The 18,781-nt window shown below is 43.6% G+C and overlaps 1 protein-coding gene across 2 annotated transcripts in view; it reads right to left on the bottom strand.

Annotated features, from left to right (window-relative positions):
* The window catches only part of smarca1 (SNF2 related chromatin remodeling ATPase 1), a 102,669-nt gene that overhangs the window by 66,786 nt on the left and 17,102 nt on the right, over nt 1-18,781 (bottom strand). For both annotated transcript variants that reach the window (XM_078547450.1, XM_078547449.1), the window contains exons 5-7: nt 4,765-4,865; nt 2,155-2,255; nt 404-583 (exon numbers count right to left, since the gene is read on the bottom strand). In XM_078547450.1, the coding sequence (XP_078403576.1) occupies nt 404-583; nt 2,155-2,255; nt 4,765-4,865 (382 nt within the window). The remainder of the gene's footprint in view (nt 1-403; nt 584-2,154; nt 2,256-4,764; nt 4,866-18,781) is intronic.

Below are 18,781 nucleotides of genomic sequence, written 5' to 3'. Positions count from 1 at the left end.
TAGTGTAGGAAGGGAAAATATTTAAATTCCAATATTTATGGACCCAGTGACTCCTACTGTCAAGCGTGAAAGTCCTAATGTCAGGTGATTACACAGTTAGGCTCAGAATTGATAATCCCATGACCACAGGACTGCCAGCATCCTCCAGCTCACCTCACATATGAAGAATGGTTCCTTAAACACAGATTTGAAGGTGATAAATGCCCATAAAACCGTATTTCGGTAAGGGTCAGTGTCTTCAGAAAAGAGATTGGGAAAAAAATAACCAGAGAGGGGAATACACAAATGGAAACATTTAGCAAACTTATATTTAAAAGGATTTTACAAAGATTAAATGGTATCAAAGAGGAAAGTGTGTACACACAGGCATATTTAGAATTACTCTTAAAATAGATTTCTTTACCCTTTGATCTTTGTCTCCAATAAGGCAAACTGCACGGAGTGACGGAACCCAGCGCTTGAACTCTTTTATCCAATTGTGCAATGTGGATTTTGGTACCAAAACCATGTGCGGCCCAGGTATATTCCTGTAGTGTTTCAGGTAGCCCAGCAATGCAATGGTCTGCAGTGTCTTCCCAAGGCCCTATTTAAAAAAAACAAGAAATAAAATTTTAGAAATAGCGCTAGTTTTAAATAGTAAAATTATTCCAACTTGCTGAATTAATTAAGAGGTTTCAGATTTACATCAATGCAAAATGTATAACGCCACTGAATTATAAAGACCCAAAGCAGGTGACAAGTCATTCTATGGTGAGAGGTGAGGGGGCTCCTATCTCTCAAACAAGTAGTTAAATCCTTTCTCAACTTTGCATCAGGCGTATTATAATTTAACCCTGAATTTTGATTTTTTTTTTCCCCCGTAATTAGGGGCTGGATTTTATGCTCCCTCGCTGGTGGGTTTGAAGGCAGGGGCTCATAAAATGCAGCACATGGCCTGCCCACCACCTTCCTGCCTGCCCATTACCTGTCATCCATTTTATGGGCGGGAGGGGGGGGGGTGCGTTGGAGGCATCGGACTTGGGGTTAAGTTAATAGCAACTTAAGTGCCTCATCCCATCCCTGCTGCCATTTTATCTGCAGCATGGGGAGAGCCACGCCAAGCAGGTAGTCCAGCAGCTTTAACCAGACGAGCTGCTGTTGGGCTAGGTGGGGAGGAGGGGGAGGGGGGGGGGGGGGCGTGAGGAGGTCCTGACCTCCTTTGGGTGTCCCTTCAGCCTATCAAAGGAACCCCAACACCCCATCCATCGCCAAGGTCATACACTCCCTTAAATTCTCCCCACACTGGCCTCCCAAACCTGGCCCCTCCCCCCCCACCCCTCTTGCTCCCCTCCCTCCCTGAAGCCTGCCAACCAGGGCCCACCAACACACTGGACTTAATTTCAGTTCAGCCTCCATAACCACCTCTTCTTCAGGGACTGCCTGTAGTTCCAGCAGTGGCCACCATTCAAACCTAGCGCTGCTGGGACTACACAGCTGCTGGCCTATCCAAATGGTCGGCAGCTCTCAAAAATGGAACTTCCTCCCTGGCCTGGGGTGGGTGGGGGGGAGTCTCGTCCTGAGCCAATTAATGCCCTCCCAAATATTAAATGGCTGCACGGCAGCTGGCAATCTCGTGGGGCTGGCTCACAACTGACTTTTCAGTCAGGGCTGCGGGGAACACGGTGTCCTGTAAAATCCAGCGCTAGGTGAAATCAACTGCGAGCAATTTTGGGATGAACAAAGAAAATACTTCAAGCAAACGATATGTTTGCAACTTTCTTGATACTGACTGCTGATAATCTTAGCTACATCCTTGGCACCTTGTTTCCCCATGAAACTCTTCAGTCATCTGTACACAATAAGGAAGACTGAAGGTACAAGCTACAGCAGTGCATCCTGTTGGTGCTGGCAGATGATGAAGTGCTCCTGGAGTGAAGCAGGAGGTGCTTGTGTCACACTAGAACTGCTGTATGAGGACAGTGGTGGCTCCCAGCTTTAGCTATAACTTTTGAATTGTCTTTTGGGACACTATTCATCAGGTTTAAACTCAAAACCAGGAAACTTGTGTTCAACATTAGTCATCCTCCAGGTCTCTCAAGGCTGTCAATTTAACTTCAGCATTTAAAATCAGTTGAATTCATTAACAATTCTGTTCCTCAAAGTCCCGATCCTCACCATTTCATCAGCAAGGATACCATTTATACCATTTTCATAGAGGGAGATCATCCAGTTTAACCCTCGTATCTGATAGTCTCGAAGTGTTCCTGATTTCACATCTGGAAGCCAAAAAGAAAATTGAAAAATAATCGGTTTAATTTTAATCCCATATTTGCAAAATAGCCAATTCATTCCAGCTTCTGGTATTTAGAAGGCAATTGTTTGATAGTCGCTTAAAAATCCTTTCAAAGTGTATAAAGTTAGAAGTGAATCCAGTTTATAATCCAACCTAGCTACAATCCTCAAAAGACTGCAGCAGCACATTATTTGGACCATAGAACCTAGAATACCATTATTTTCATTTGGTACAAAAGAATTGCTGGGGAATTAAATTCTTTCTGCCAATAAGTTTCCGAAAAAATTTAGTGCAAATGCACAAAAGAATTTCAAAGGTAACATCAGCACGATGAATCTCTCTCACTTCTACTCCATACAGATCCCATTTAGACCCAAGGCATTTATTCATAAAATGGCATTAACAATAATAATGGCCTTACATAAATTGAATGTCATTACACCAGGTAACATGGTCAAAAGAGATTTTGAATACCCATGTTTTAGTATGTTTACTTTTTTTAAAAACTAGTGTGAAAAATATGTACATAAAAATTAATCTCTGCTCCATAAGGTCCCTCTTATTTAAAATTCTTTCACAGGATGTGGGCGTTGTTGGCTAGGCCAACATTTATTACCCATCCCTAATTGCCCTTGAAAAAGCAATGGTGGGCCACCTTCTTGAACCGCTGCAGTCCATGTGGTGTAGGAACGCCCACAGTGCTGTTAGGGAGTTCCAGGATTTTGACCCAGCGACAATGAAGTAATGGCAATATATTTCCTAGTCAGGATGGTGAGTGACTTGGAGGTGCTGGTATTCCCATGCATCTGCTGCCCTTGTCCTTCTAGCTGGTAGAGGTCTCTGCTTTGGGAGGTGCTGTCGAAGGAGCCTTGGTGAGTTGCTGCAGTGCATCATGTAGGTGGAAGACAATGCTGCCACTGTGCATCAGTGGTGATGTGAGTGAATTTTGATGGTGGTTGGATAGGTTGCCAATCAATGGGCTGCTTTGTCCTGGATGGTAACAAGCTTGAGTTTTGTGGGAGCTGCACTCATCCAGGCAAGTGGGGATTATCCCATCACACTCCTGACTTGTGCCTTGTAGATGGTAGATAGGCTTTGGGGAGTTGGGAGGTGAGTTACTCACCTCAGATTTCCCAGCCTCTGGCCTGCTCTTGTAGGCACGGTATTTAAATGGCTGGCCCAGTTCAGTTCTGGGTCAATGGTAATCCTCCCAGGATGCAGATAGTGGAGGATTCAGTGATTGTAATGTCATTGAATGTTATGGGAAGATGGTTGAATTCTCTTTTGTTGGAAATGTTCATTGCCTGGCACTTGTGTGGCACAAATGTTACTTGCCACTTATCAGCCCAAGCCTGAATGCTGTACAAGTCTTGCTGCATATGAGCACGAACTGCTTTAGTATCTGAGGAGTCACGAATGGCACTGTGCTTTGTGCAATCATCAGTGACCATCCCCACTTCTAACCTTATGATGGAAGGAAGGTCATTGATGAAGCAGCTGAAGATATTTGAGCCTAGGACACTACCGTGAGGAACTCCTGCAGTGATATCCTGGAACTGAGATGATTGACCCCCAACAACCAAAACCATCTTCCTTTGAGTTAGATAACTCTCCAGTAGAGAGTTTTTCCCCTGATTCCAGCTTTGCTAGGGCTCCTTGATGTCACACTCGGTCAAAGGCGGCCTTGATGTCAAGGGCAGTTACTCTCACCTCACCTCTTGAGTTCAGCTCTTTTGTCCATGTTTGGACCAAGGCTGTAATGAGGTCAGGAGCTGAGTGGTCCTGGCGGAACCCAAACTGGAGGTCAGTGAGCAGGTTATTGCTGAGTTAGTGTTGTTTAATAGCACTGTCAACAACCCCTTCCATCACTTTGCTGATGATTGAGAGTAGTCTGATGAGGACGGTAATTGGCTGGGTTGGATTTGTCCTGCTCTTTGTGTACAGGGCATACCTGGGCAATTTTCTACATTGCACTGTAGCTATACTGGAACAGCTTGGCGAGGGGCATGGTTAGTTCTGTCTAGCACAAGTCTTCAGTACTGTTGCCGGAATGTTGTCAGGGCCCATTGCCTTTGCATAAGCTCAGGCGAGGTTGTGCTGATGCTCTTCATTCAGTACTCAAATCTTTCTCAAATATGAGTCCTTGAGTAAATGTGATTAATTAATCGTAAAATGAAGAATGAAGACAATGATTTCAAACCTGTTTGCTGTGCAAGTTCATGACAGTGCTATTGAGTAACCTCACCTATTATAAGTGCAGCAGCACCACCTACAGGCCCTGAAAGGCTTTGCAACTGTAAAGGGCATATATTTCAGCTAATTTTAAAAGCATGGAACTTAATTTGTGTCACAGAAATATTTGGTGGATATACGAAAGGGATTCAAGTTTATAGTGAAAAAAGAACTCAGAAGCCTGACAGGCTGCCAGCTGTGAAAATCTGACCTCTACCTAACATGAATAATCCCACAGATCAAATAATGGTCATACTTACAGGACGGCGACTCTTCAAATCGAACACAAACATTTGATGCCTTCTTGCTCTCAGAAAGCAGCTCTTCATCCTCCTCCTGTTCAGTTCGCCGATGACGGTTACTAAACATTGACAAAATTGGAATCAGTAAATCAGTCGAGAAAACCAAAATTTTCAATATTGCAATATATTCATTTTATACCAGTAATTTTTATATATTTAAATATAACAATACAGTAACAATAAGGGCATAATCTGACAAACCTTGCATGTGCACATGGGGGAGTTGTGAGGAGGCGAGCTACGTGGCTAACACATTCAGAGACCCGTTACCACACTTTCAAACCAAACTACTGAGAAATCTATACAAGCAGAGTTGTGTAGTTTTCATAAGCGCAGTGAGCATTTTCGATTTCTAAAAGGAAATCATTCATTGAAAGGTTGCAAGTATACTTGTACTTTGCATACGTGTTCAAATCTCAGTGCAACAATGCACAAATTGGTAACTGTACCAACTGGTGCAGCTTTTCCTTTCTCATTCATTACTCTCAACACTTCCGTCTTCACATAGTTAATGGCTCTTTGAAATGCAGTGTTTATATGTGTGTATATATGTGTATATGTGGCAGCCATTCTGCACCGATGTTCCAGGTAGGTCTAATTTTTTAAAAAAAACTTAACCAAGAGGAGAGTCCACCTGTGATTCAGGCAAACTTTAAAAATCCCCTAGTACTATTCAAAGATGAACATTTTCTTCCAGAATTCTCAGCAATATTCATCCCCAAATCAATGCCAGTCATTCATCTTGTTATTTGTGGACCATGTGTGCAACACAATTTACCCAAAAAACAGACATTGCACTTCAAAAGTAATTAATCACATGTGAAACAATGAGGTATTAGAGAGGGGTGATGTGGCACTACTTAATAACAAATCTCCTTTCATTTGAAAGCATTTATTTTTAAATAAAAAGGCAACTCTTCAGCTACTTGCTTCCTCTTCACGTGGGTTATCTTTTTTTGGCCTGCAACTCCAGTGTGCTCACTTGATAGTTTCTCCCATGTTTGAAAATGAGTTTTTATTTCCCACTTTCTATTTTGGAGAAATGTTATTTCAGGCAGTTCCTCTTCTGACTTCTCTTGTCAATGTTGCTGTATTTATTGCTAGGAATTGTACCACTAACATGCAGGTGCAGCATGCAATTAGGAAAGCTAATGGTGTGTTAGCCTTTAACACAAGAGGGTTTCTGTACAGGAGTACTGAAATCCTGCTTCAATTGTATAGAACCTTGGTTAGGCCACACCTGAAGTACAGTTTTGGTCCCCTTGCCTTAGGAAGGATATTATTGCCATAGAGGGAGCACACCGAAGGTTCATCAGACTTGTTCTCAGGATGGCGGGACTATCCTATAAAGAGAGACTGGGAAAACTGGTCCTGTATTCTCTAAAGTTTCGAAGAATGAGAGGTGATCTCATTGAAACCTACAAAATACTTAAAGGGATAGACAGGGTAGATGCAGATACGATGTTACCTCTGGCTGGGGAGTCTAGAGCCAGGGGACACAATTTCAAAATAAGGGGGAAGCTACTTAGGACCGAGATGTGGAGAAATTACTTTACTCAGGGTTGTGATTCTTTGGGATTCTCCACCCCATAGGGCTGTGGAAGCTCAGTCATCGAGTTTGTTTAGAGATTGACAGATTTCTAAATACCATTGATGTAAAGGGATATGGGGATAGCGTGGGTAAAAGGCATTGGGAGTGGATGATCAGTCATGATCGTATTGAATGGAGCAGCAGGCTCAGTGGCCTGAATGGCCTACTCCTGTTCCTATGTTCCACTTGCCTAGTTCTTTTCTTGTTTGTAAGAGGCTATCTTCCTTTACCCATGCTCTATGCTTCGAATGTTATTTTTGATGAGTTTTATCTCGCCATACACCGATTGTATTCAAGTTAATTAATAGTTTGCAAAATGTTCTCGGTGTTAAGTCTTGTAATTTTCTCCTTGTGGGCTTCTGAATTTTTGGTGTTTTGTAGACTTTGAGCGGGATTTTCTACCACCACGACCTTCCGGTCCCGTTGCAAGTCATTGGCTGGGGCACCACCTCGCCTGTGGCGGGTCCCACCCACAACGGGGCCAGAAAATCCCGGCCTTTATTTCTGACAAATACATGTGGCAAAAAATTCTAGTGTGATAGGGAAGCAACTTAAGCTCAAACAGCTAAAGCATTCCTATTCTAAAGTGATAACTATGTTTGAACAAGGCACTAGGTAAAACTATTCCATTGTTTAAGCAAAACGTCAGCACTATGACAGCAGGTTGAGTCATGTCATTGGAGAAAGTCCATTTAACAGACATATTCCCCTTCCCCAAGCTTCTCTCCTTTGGTGATGCATCCTCTTATGATACAGGCAAATTCTCTTTTTGATACAGCGCCACTTTCCCTTTTTCCATCAATTTGCTTCCCTTTTTCTTTGTCGAAGGTACTGATTTCTTACTGAAGTACAATTCCACCGACAGCCATCAGTACCTTAGCCAAGTACACTTTCTTATGCAAACCTATTCAGCAGCCTAATCTTCATGGAAAATATCACAGCTGGACTATATAGCCCTCTCGGCAGGAGTCACAGGGTAATAATCAGGAATGGGAATCCTGTCTGATTTTCCCTTCCCTACAGTCTATTGATGGAGCTAGCATTGCTGCATTGGTTGTCTGGATGACCTGTGTTCGGGCATTCAATCTTAAGGTTGGTGTTCTCGCAAGTAAGGTGATGAGCTTGACCTTCTTTAACAATTCATGTTAGGCAGTCCCTTGGGATCAAGGATGACTGTCTTCCACTCCAGTTTAAAGGGGTTCTGATATGGCTGATAAGTCCAATGCACAATCTGCAGACTCTGCTTTATTGGTGTAGGCGGTGCTTGAAGGGTCAGGCAGATGAGGCGTTTGGAGGTCTGTGTGTTCTCTGCAATGCCTCGACTTCACCTCTGCGTGTTCCCAACAAAGTCTATTGATGTGTCTGGTACCTTCCTGAATAAACCCTCTCAATTTTGATTCATCACAAGCCAGGGACTCCAATGATTGAGCAAGGATGTTTGATCTCTTCAGGGATGCTTTAAAGGACATTCTTAAAGCGTTTCTGGGATACGCCTGCTGCCACCAAGCTCCGAGTAGAACAGTTGCTTTGGGAATCTGGTGTCAGGCATATGAACGACATGTCTCGCCCAGCAGAGATGGTTTTAAGTGATTAGCACCTCGATGATGGGACGTGTTGTCTTGGGAGGGAACGCTGCTGTTGGGTCACCTTCTTGTCACCGGATTTGGAGGATCATGCAAAAGCGCCACTTCTCCAGTGCTCTGTGGTACCTGCTGCAGGTTGTCCAAGTCTCCGAAAGCATATTGGAGCACAGGGATCACTGCTGTCCTGTAAACCATGATCTTAGTCTCAGCTTTGAGATCCTGGTCCTCAAATACTCTTTTCTTCAGTCGGCCGAACACTAGGCTGACACGTTGGAGGTGATGATAAATTTTGTCATCTATACCTGCCTTTGTTCAGGTGAGGCTCCCAAGATACGGAAAGTGGTCCACATTTTTCAGGATCTGACTGTTGATCTTAATCGACGGAGAGAGGTCTTGTGCTGTGGGAGCTGCTTGGAAGAGGCCCTTAGTTTTTCAGGTATTTAACAATTATAAGCTATGGCAACTACACAGGCAAATTATCTAGGTGAAAAATAAGAGAATACTAAGATCTTAAGAGCCTGATAACCCAAACTTCACTTTGTTTTTTTTATCGTTCCAGCATAGACTGAGTGTTACAAGGTGGGGTGTAATAGCAGAATGAGTAAAGCCCAGTCCAGAAATTTTAAAAATTGGCAGAAATTCTTTTCAAGTTTACCTACTTTCCAGTAGTCATCAAGAATTCCCCAAATGAGATTACGATGGCCCACTAGCTCCCCCCACACCTTCAGAAGCAGAATCTCATGCCTTCATGAAATGTGCTCAAACTCCACTTTCACTTGTTGGAGGGTGCGAAAAAAATTGAGCGCCTTACTGGAGCCAGTCTAACATAGTATTCTGATGAATAGTCAAAGTCCCCTATTCACAAGATAGATATGAACAAGCGAGGTCATCAGGACCATCTTAGCGCATCGATCCAGAAAGATACAGGCTCAGATTTATGCTCCTGGGCCGGGTGCACAGAGACGGGAGAACTATAGTTTCCACGAACCAGGCTATTAAAAATGGCTACCCAAACATCGGATTTGCGGACCTGGTCGGGTGGGGGTGGAAGATGGAAGGCCTGCCTCGGGGATCCGGCATGGTGTCCAAAGTTTAAAAGTAAAGAATAAAACATGAAACGTCCTTCCAGCCCTCACACCTCACTCAGCCCCCACACCCTCCCCATGTCCCCCTATCCATGCCAACCCATGCCACCTCTTGTCCCTCACCCAGCCCCGATGTCTCCTCAGAACCTCCATGCCAAGCTATGACTCCGACTCACCCCCCCATGGCCCTTCATTCCCAGCATGCCAAGGTATGCCATTCCACCCACCTCCTATGGTCCCTCATACCCTCCCTGCCAACCTATGCCCCATTTACCCAACCCCCCCATGGTCCTTTATAGTCCCTATGCCAACTTAGTGCCAACTCATGCTAACCCATTACCCCCATCCACCACCCTTTTACCTTACACCTAGCATGCCAACTCACCTATCTACCTTGGGCAGACCTCAGGACCCATCCAGAGATGAGAGAAAATAAAGTTCTATAAAATAAAGTACTAATCGTCTATTGTAGACTTCACTATATCAAAAAAACACTCATTCATTAAAAACCCATTTACTACATTTACATTCATTCAACTACATAAAGCCTTATGACAACAACAATTTATTCAAGTGCACAATCCCTTAATACAACAGGCACTGAAATTCCTGGTCCCACGTCAAAGAGTCTATAACCACTTGGAACTGTCAATCAAACTGAAATAGCAGGCACCCTACCATGATAATGAATGGTTGTGAAATCAGTCAACACTCCAGTAATCCAGTAATGGAAGCCCTCAGATTTATGTCAACAGACAGAGTGAAATAGTAGGCAACCATTTTTTAAAATACTCCATACAGTTGTTTTCAAAGATTTAAAGGGTTGGACTTTTAAATGCCTTGACCCTTTGACAGGTGCCTCTGACAATTTTGACAATTAATTTTGACAGGTCTGTTAACAGTTCCAAAGGGCTTGACAGTAATGAGTTTATGCACTTCTTACGCACATTTATGCCCACTTTGAACATTCCAAAGGGCACCTGACCTCCCCAAAGGTGTACAGGACCATAACCAAAGGGATACCTTACATCTCCAAATGGGCTGCCCAAATGAATCCACAAAGTTCAAACCTGCTCTTACCAGGTCTAATCTGCACACTTCATGTTCCACATTCCAAGGCTACCAAAATCCCACTTGACTGGAGGTAGCTGATGGTTTAAATAACCAGCTTCCTCTGTAAAACGCGCATGTGTGAATGTGCCCTGCCCCCAATCCCACCCCACAAAAATGGGAAGTGCCATATTAATAAAAAATGTTTCAATAATGTTTCCTAATCTTCAACGCTAACATAAACCTGCAAAAGGCATGCCAGATGTGTAAAAACACATGAAAGCTCAATATACAAACAGAAAAGGCAGCAAAATGTCTCCAGTTATGATTTTGGGGTATTTCCACTATTTTTGCCACAACAGAGACTCTCTGTCATGGCAAAGATCCGAGCCATAGTCCTGGTACATTTTAGAGCTTTTGCCTACGCTATTCTATTTGAAATTCATTCCATATGTTGATCATTTTGGGTAGAGAGCGTCCTGGCCTCCACCCTAAAGTTGGCTTTTCTTAATTTAAACACCTGTCTCCTTGTCCTAATGCAATGATTTAACTTGTTATTTGATTTATTTTTATGATATCCCTTCTCAGTCAATTCTTCCATCACTGGAGATTTGCTAGCGATTAATAAAATTCTGGGGATACAGCAAGCAAATAGCAGGTGTTTAATTGTCACCTTTTAAATTGGGCATCTCCTCCCCCACTGTCATAGCTTCACCTAATTACCAAAAGGGCAAAGGAGGAAGTGGTTTCAGTGCCAGGGCCAGATATAAAACTCAAATGAAGTCCACTCCAAGCTTTCAGTCGTTGGTTAGATTTTTAACATATGAATATATAGCTCAGTTATCAACTAGAACGGTCTCCCGGTCACTCTGCTTTCAGCTGTAGAATTAAATTACTTACTGCATACCCACATACAGGTTAAGATATGTACTAGAGCACTAGAACGACACCCACCACCAAATATTCCACCCAAGAATTTGCCTGACATTTTGTAACATGAGCTTCAACATTAAAAGCTTCTATCCACCAAAGTATCTACCTTCACACTGGCTTCTGCATAACAATACACTTCTCACTACTGCTTCTCATTGTAACCACAGTGTTAGCAGCATTAACCACACTCACTAACAGCTATCTGACTTTTTCATTGTGTCATTTAAATAGGAGCTCTACCTCTCGGCTTCAGTCTGGGCTCCTATTAGTGATTTTAAATCTCCTTACCCTGTATCCATGGAATACACTGGCACTGGGCTGCTGCTGGATCCACTGTCTTTGGAGAAATAAATTTCACTGGTGGGGAAACCAAATATGATATGATCTACAGATTTGATCTACATTGAAGACAGTTCCCCCATTTTAACCTCAAACTGGCACATATATTTTTCATCTGAAATGTGAGTATATATGGTAGCTTGTTTACAAGTTAAAGTTAACTAGCTTCTACTGAATGTAAGGACCATCTCCTAGAAAGGCAGAACTCACTTCTATCTAATTCAAATATAGCTTACTGTAACATTACTATAATTTGGATGTTTGCTTAAAAGGTAAAGACTGATATAGTCAAAAGCATAAATCAAACTTAATTTATGAATGCAGAACACACTTAAAGCTCCCTTGCAGATATAAAACCTTGCCTGCACAAAGTTAAATAAACCATATCACAGGATGTGGGCAGGCTTGATGAACCAGCTGGACTTTTCCCGATCATCAATTTTGTACTTGTGTTACTATTTTCCCCAATCTTGCCCTCTTCCCATCTAATTTTAAATGATAAGTACAGATCAACAGCATTAGAATCACAGACCCATAGTATCATATGATGCTTATTTTGTTACCATTATTCTTATTCTTATGATTCATCTTAATATCCCATACTCAGTCTTATCCAATTATAAATCTAAGATTTAAATCACATGTAGCTACAGGATTTGATCCAGGATATTCTTATATTCTCATCTCCCTGAATAGCCTTTACCACCTTCTCGTTTCCTGCTTTGTTATTTTCTTCCCTTTTCTTTCATGCCATAATCTTTAAAACAAGAATCAGGCAGAAAAATTATTAGTGCAGGAAGCTCTGCACGGTAAATGATTATTCACATGGAAAAGCTATTACTATAACTAAAGCTATTACTCAATAGACACTGAGATATTTACCACTGAAAATTCCAGATCAAAGAACTGTTAATTTTTATAACTCCAACAAACCATTAAATCCCCAAATTTCTATTGTAATGGGATATTTCGACTTTCTTCCCTGTTTTCCCCAAGGACACAGCTCCCTGTTTTAGTGAATCCCTCCTCTTTTACTGCTTTGTTGGGATATATGTTTTCCAGTATCTTGCACAAGAGACTTCATGTGCAAGATTACACAGCGGGTGTTGGCAGACTATTCATCTACAGGGAACATCACAGCTGAACCTGATTCAGTATTCAGCACATGCACAACTCTAGCAGAGGTCACTGGAGAGCGATGAAGAATGAGAGCTTAGGCCTCTTTTTAAATTCACTCACCCAGAGGCCGAAATGTTAACTTTTCTCTCCCTTACTCAAGAGACTCTGCTACCAACTACAATACCCCTACAGATATCTGACAACTATGATGTGATTAACTAGCTCAGCATAAGCCAGTTATCAACCTTAAATTCTTCCTGGTCTGCATTAAGATAAATGTGTGCATTTCAGCATGTTATGCGACTTGAGAATCCCTTCTAATACAAAATGAAGTTGTATTTGGCTATGCTCAATAGTGTTTGCTTAATCAACTTAAAACATTTTTCCAGTGCCTTGATGAGTAAATTGCATCTACACTTGGGCTCAGTACCATTACTGTAATGAGGAACTTTACCAGGCAGTGAGTACAAGGGATGGCACACACTACACAAACATGGACATTCAAGTTTTGTTAGCTAATATAGATCAAAGAGGAAACTAAAAGCCCTGCAAGTGGTGTCATGCAGTTGCTCAACCTTACTTCTACTTAGCTTTATACATTACAGAATCCTAGAACATTACCTACCATGTTCTTTGATAAGCATTTTCCATGTACTTTATCAGTACAATCTTCTTAATAGGTTCCAGAGAAACAATGGGCAGAATTTAATGCCCTCCAGCGTGGCAAGTTTGGTGGTGGGGACGACATTTAATCAGGCAGGGGGGTGGCGGATGGGGACCCTGCCACCTTCGTGCCCCGATTAAGTCCGTGGCTAGAGGGTCCATGGACGGCCTGCCCGCCCTCCCTTCCCCTCAACAATTAATGCCCACTTAAGGGCCTCATCCCACTGCTTCTGGTATTCACCCAGCAGCGGGCGAGCGAATCGCCATGTGACGAGCCCAAAATATAAACCCTGTTTGGGTTACTTGTGGGCTTCAGGAAAGAGGAAGGTCAGGGGTAGGGTTCCTCATTCCAAGTCATTCAGTATCTGATCAAGGGACTTGGCATCAGGAAGGGGGGGCCTGCTGAGAGCCACTCCTCTCCTCTTGCTGCCAAACCCCCTCCCCCCGACTCCCAACCACACGACCTCCTCTCCCACCATCACGCACCTGTGCCTGGGTCCATTCTTGATCCTGAGCCTTGAGGGGCCGTAGTACTGACAGCAGCCACCGCCTTCCCAGTGGCACTGCCGATCAACCCACTAGCTCTTGCAAGTGGGACTGCCATCCCCAGGGTCCTTGTTCCCAGAGAAGGCCTGATGCTCCCCAGTTAAGTGCCTGATTGGCATTTAAGGTGGCAGGCCTTCCACAAAGGAGGCGATGCGGGGGTCCCACCAGCTCTCCAGTCAGTTGAAACCCCCAAACCGCCACCATTAAATATCACCCCATGTATTGAGAATACACATAAAAATGTCATCAAGACATTGCAGATGTTGCATCTGGTCTCTTAATCCCATGTATCCAGATCATAAGAAACCTAGGGGCAAGTGCTGTGCCAGTTTGTGTGGAAGTAACCAATTATCCCCGTCACCTTTCTTTCCAAAATTTGACTTCACAGGGCCTGTGAAAATATATGTGCAGGATTGTGTTGTGCACATGCAAAAACTTTAAAGGATGAAAGCCCTACAGGAATAGATGGTACGCTGTCATTCTTTAGCTTTCATACACATATCAAAGTGGCACAAATTTAGTAAGGTGAGAAGCCCCCTTATAGGAACATAATACTAGCTATCAAGACGGATCATCATGTTGTGCTGTAATTTGTTCTAGATAATAACATTTAGTACATGAGGGATTGCCTCAAAGGCAGCCGTGAATTTGCAATCAGTTGGAACTTAGTTGAGAAGCCCAGCAATTTGTTGTTTACCCACTGGTTTGGTTATGGTTCTAGCACCATAATGAAAGAATAGTTACTAAACACTACCTAAACTACTGTGAGTGAAGAACAACAGCAACTAAAGGTTGTCAGCAAATATGAAATGGGAATGCTATTCTGATTTGGATCTCTTGTTGGTGCATAAAACAATAGGACAATAATTTCTTGTCTTAAGTAAAACTGGGAAATGAGTTTATATGGACTCCAGATGACTCCTAAGTGCTGTCCTGTCATAGTACAAAGTCAAATGATCATTAAAATAGCCACATGATCCTAAATTAAACTACGTTTTTAACCAAATGTTGAAAACGTTCTGGAGATATTCCAGAATTTGAAGGAATCGCAAAAGGTAGGATAACTCACTTAGTAAAATACCATTTCCCCTCTCTGTTCCAGGCTTTATTACTGGATGTCCTAGAGGAACTAATCAAGGTTTTAGCCATCAGAGACAGAAAAGTGGCTCTAACACAATCGTTACTGTCTTTCCCCACCACAAGCCCATCAGTCTGAATGTAACCAGGTTCAGAACAAATATTTTATCCCCCAACATTGACAAGATATTATATCTCTATAAAGTCATGAGATTCTTCTTCTGTTCAATGTGAACAAATTAGCTGACCAACAATTGCTCTAACCAGGCAGACATCAGGTCAATCAGGCAGGATTTGTTCACCAAAAGATTAAAAGTTCACACTCATTGTTAAAAGCAATCAGGGCGTTTTCTGAAGCCAAAAGCTTTCCCTTATTGAAGATCAAATGCAGCCAGGAGAGGTATTAGCCAATGAGTCATTGGCATAGCTGATCTCCTCCGCTGCGAGTGAAAGGACCAGTGGCATAAAAATTCAGAGCTGTGGCGACTTTGAGATCCTCTGGCAAGGCAATGCTCCCCTCGCCTAGAAGGCAAGAGGTTAAAGAGGTCTACAACCTCGTGCTTGGAGAAATGCAGCGTCCTCCTGCACTGCTCCTCAGTTAGACCAGGAAGGCAAGTCTTGACTTTAGGCCTTGAGTGCTGACATCCAGCACACAGGCCCCCTCACCTGATGTATTCTTCCTCCAAGTCTTCTCCCTACCCAAAGAAAGTATGGCTAACAAAATAAGGAACACCTGAGTAAAAGGTGGTAAGGCAGCAAAAGTGTGAAAGTTGGGATCTGGAAGCTGGAAATACTTGTGGAAATCTGGGCAGCAAAAGACCCAGTGATCAAGGTGGCTGCAGCTCAGAGCCTCCTTTTATCGGCTTCAGGGGCACTCAGCCAATGCTAAGTTTTGCTGGCAGATTCGAGTGGGGGGGGCACCCACAATTTGTAGTTAAAATGCAGCTGGGGCAAGTTATCGGACTTTGGCCTTTTAATTTGGACCCCAGTTGCTTGGGGTAGCATGCAGCTCCAAACAGGTCAGCCGTAGTGATGGAGGACAGTAATGGTGCAGTGAATGAATAGGCGGTCACAGACATTGCCTTTACACTTCACCTGGGTACAGAGGAGTTAAAATCAACCTCAAATGTAACCTACTGTTTTAGGGAGAACAAAGACTGTGTCAAACTTTTGGCAAGGAGAGGTTTAATGCAAGGAACAAAATCCTTCAGCTGGTAAAAACACTGCTGCAACGAAGCAGATCCTGGGATTGTGGGATTTCAGGTATGGGCCATTTGCAACACTGCCGATGTGCAATATAATTTCAATGTGCAAGCTCGGCACATTTCAAACCTTCAGGTAAAAGCACAATGTGAAGACAACTGCAGCACCCCAATTACAACCCAGGTGGCAAATTGTTAACTACATTAGAGGACTTTCTGGCCTCTATGCCTTAGTACACGTGGTGATGCATTCATCCACTTGTTCAGAGCAGGGCTCAATTTAAATTTGTTCTTGCATGGATTCTATATTAAGAATATAACACAAAACAATGTCAAACCCAATTCTGGTGCAGCTGTTCAATTAAACCTTGCTAACTTTGCAGAACAGACTGTTAATCCCAATGCCTGCTTCTAAGACACAGAAAGGATAAGAAAACTATAATTGCTCTTTACATGATACATCACTGTTGGCACTCTTTCCTAAAGGTTATCCTCTTCAGTTATGTGGTTCAAAGCCTTTGCCCATGATAATTTATGCCCATATGGATCTTTTAATCTATGCCAGCTTTACTCAAGCTGCTCCCTCACTGCAGGTATTACCAATGAGCTAATTTTTCAGCAGTCAACGGCTACTAAAGGTACAATGTATTTGGCAGCTATAACCCAACAGCACGCAAAAATTATTGTTCAAGAAGTAACCAGATATTTTAACTCGGGGCAGAATCTTCTGGTCGGCGTGCAGGGGCGGGCCCCACACGCTGACACGTAAAATGACACACGGTGATGTCGGGCGTGTGTACCGACCACCACGCGTCACTCCGATCTTTAGTTCGGCGGGTGTGCACTGGAGTCGGGTGCGCGCTCGCCGAACTGTCAAAGGCCTATTAAGACCATTAGTAAACTAATTAACTAAACTGACAGGGCTGCCTGTCCAACCTTAAGGTTGGCGGGCAGGCAAAGAGCCCAGGCGGCCTTCGCATTTCTCATGAAACCGCATCCACGGTCGGGATGAGGTTTCACAAAGTGCTTATTAATTAAATAAATTTTTTCATGAAAATTCATAAACATGTCACATGAGGGGGCATGTCTGAATAACTTTATTCTTTTTTTTGCCATCTTTATAACTGAACTAAATCTCCCTGCGGCAGTTAGTTCCGTGCCTCAGGGAGATTTCTGCACTCCTTCATGCGCATGCGCGAAAGAGCGCAGGCCCCGACTCTCCTTCCTCCCCCCCCACCTGCACAGGTAGCGCTGAGCTCTTCCGGGCGCGGGTCATGCCCGTCCAAGCAAAATGGCAGCGCACAGCCGATCACAGGTGGCGATCAGCTCCGTGCCCGCCCGCGCCCGCTCCCGACCAGCCTGCGAGAGAAAACTCTCCCTTTGAAGTATGACAGACAAACCGACTATACAGAATGAAATTTATTTGTATATCCTCAATAATTAAGTGAATAAGGTATTAGCTAATACCATTATTGAACTTCAGGGTCACTGCAATGAATCCACTGCAACATACAATGTGGATTCACCCGTAATAATGAAGGCAAGAGGGCATTTTTTGCAGGTTTTCAGGTTTGAGGAAAAATTCCAGCCAGCACACTTTGCTGAGTCAGCCACTACCAGAAACAGAAGGGCCTCCACTGGCAAAAAGCCATTCTAAATCGGTGAACAAATAAGTCATTCACACATATGACACCATAAATATCTGTTAATCATTAACAATTTGACCCTTGCACCTATACTCCGTTACTTCTATCTCAATTTTTTTCATTCCCTTTTGGCTCTTCTCTCCCGTCTCCTGCTCTTCTGGTCATCCAGCCGTGTCATCTTTTATTTCCCTCCTGTCAGATACTTTGCCCTCAGACACTGCCCTAATTCATCACTATTCCGCAGCCATCCTATATATCCTATCACCAGCCCAGGCTAATATCACCCTTGGATAAGCCCTCAGCTAATATGTGTCTCTGCGCATTCTCTGAAGGGCCGACTGAGGCATTCACCTCATGAGCAGCAAACCCAACATTCCCATCCTCCTCTCTTGTGGATCTTCCCAATCAGCTGCCCGCTGGGACCTAACCTTACGAACCCTTTTCCCATTCCGCTTATCCCGCGGCCTTAATCAAAGTCACAAATGATATAGTTTGTGACTGGTGCGGAATCCTTCCACTTAGCCTACAATCGGCAGCAATGAAGCCTGGAATAGTTACTGATGGTTAAGATGAGCTGTTAAAACTGCCCCAAAAGGTTACAGGAATGACCAAGACAAAGCCAAAGAACCAGCTTGGGCAGGATTTTGAGCCCCCGCCAGCGTCAGGAGTGGAGGTGAACAGGAGTTAAAAATAGCATTGTCAGCCGGCATGCCAGTTCCCTGGCTCCATCCAGCCCCCAGGGCCATTTTCACGGAGGTGGGATGGGGGTGCCAGACAGGGCTACCCATCTGCAAGTGCCAGGTAGCAGGTCCAGCTAACTAAGGGGCACTTAAGGCCAATTAGAGGAGGCTGACTGGGATTTCCCAGTCTGCTTCCAAGTTGCCGGAAGTGGCAGGGGCCAGTTTAACTTCCTGGAGGCAGTCTCCCAGGGAGATGCCACAGGGGCCAGCTTAGAGGCCCTTCCTGCCTGACTGGGTGCAGCAGCAGCCATAGGCCGCCCCATAGATGGATTCCCCGCTCCCCCACCCACCCAAACGATAGCCAGTTTACAAAAGCCATTTTTTACTTTACATTTAAATACGTTGGAGGCAGGGTGCCCCCATTTTGAAATGTCCTCTTCCTTACTTACCATCCACTGGAG

The sequence above is a fragment of the Cetorhinus maximus genome, chromosome 8 (assembly GCF_964194155.1).
Source record: "Cetorhinus maximus chromosome 8, sCetMax3.hap1.1, whole genome shotgun sequence".
Taxonomy (NCBI): Eukaryota; Metazoa; Chordata; class Chondrichthyes; order Lamniformes; family Cetorhinidae; genus Cetorhinus; species Cetorhinus maximus.
This window is presented reverse-complemented; position numbering and strand designations above follow the sequence as displayed.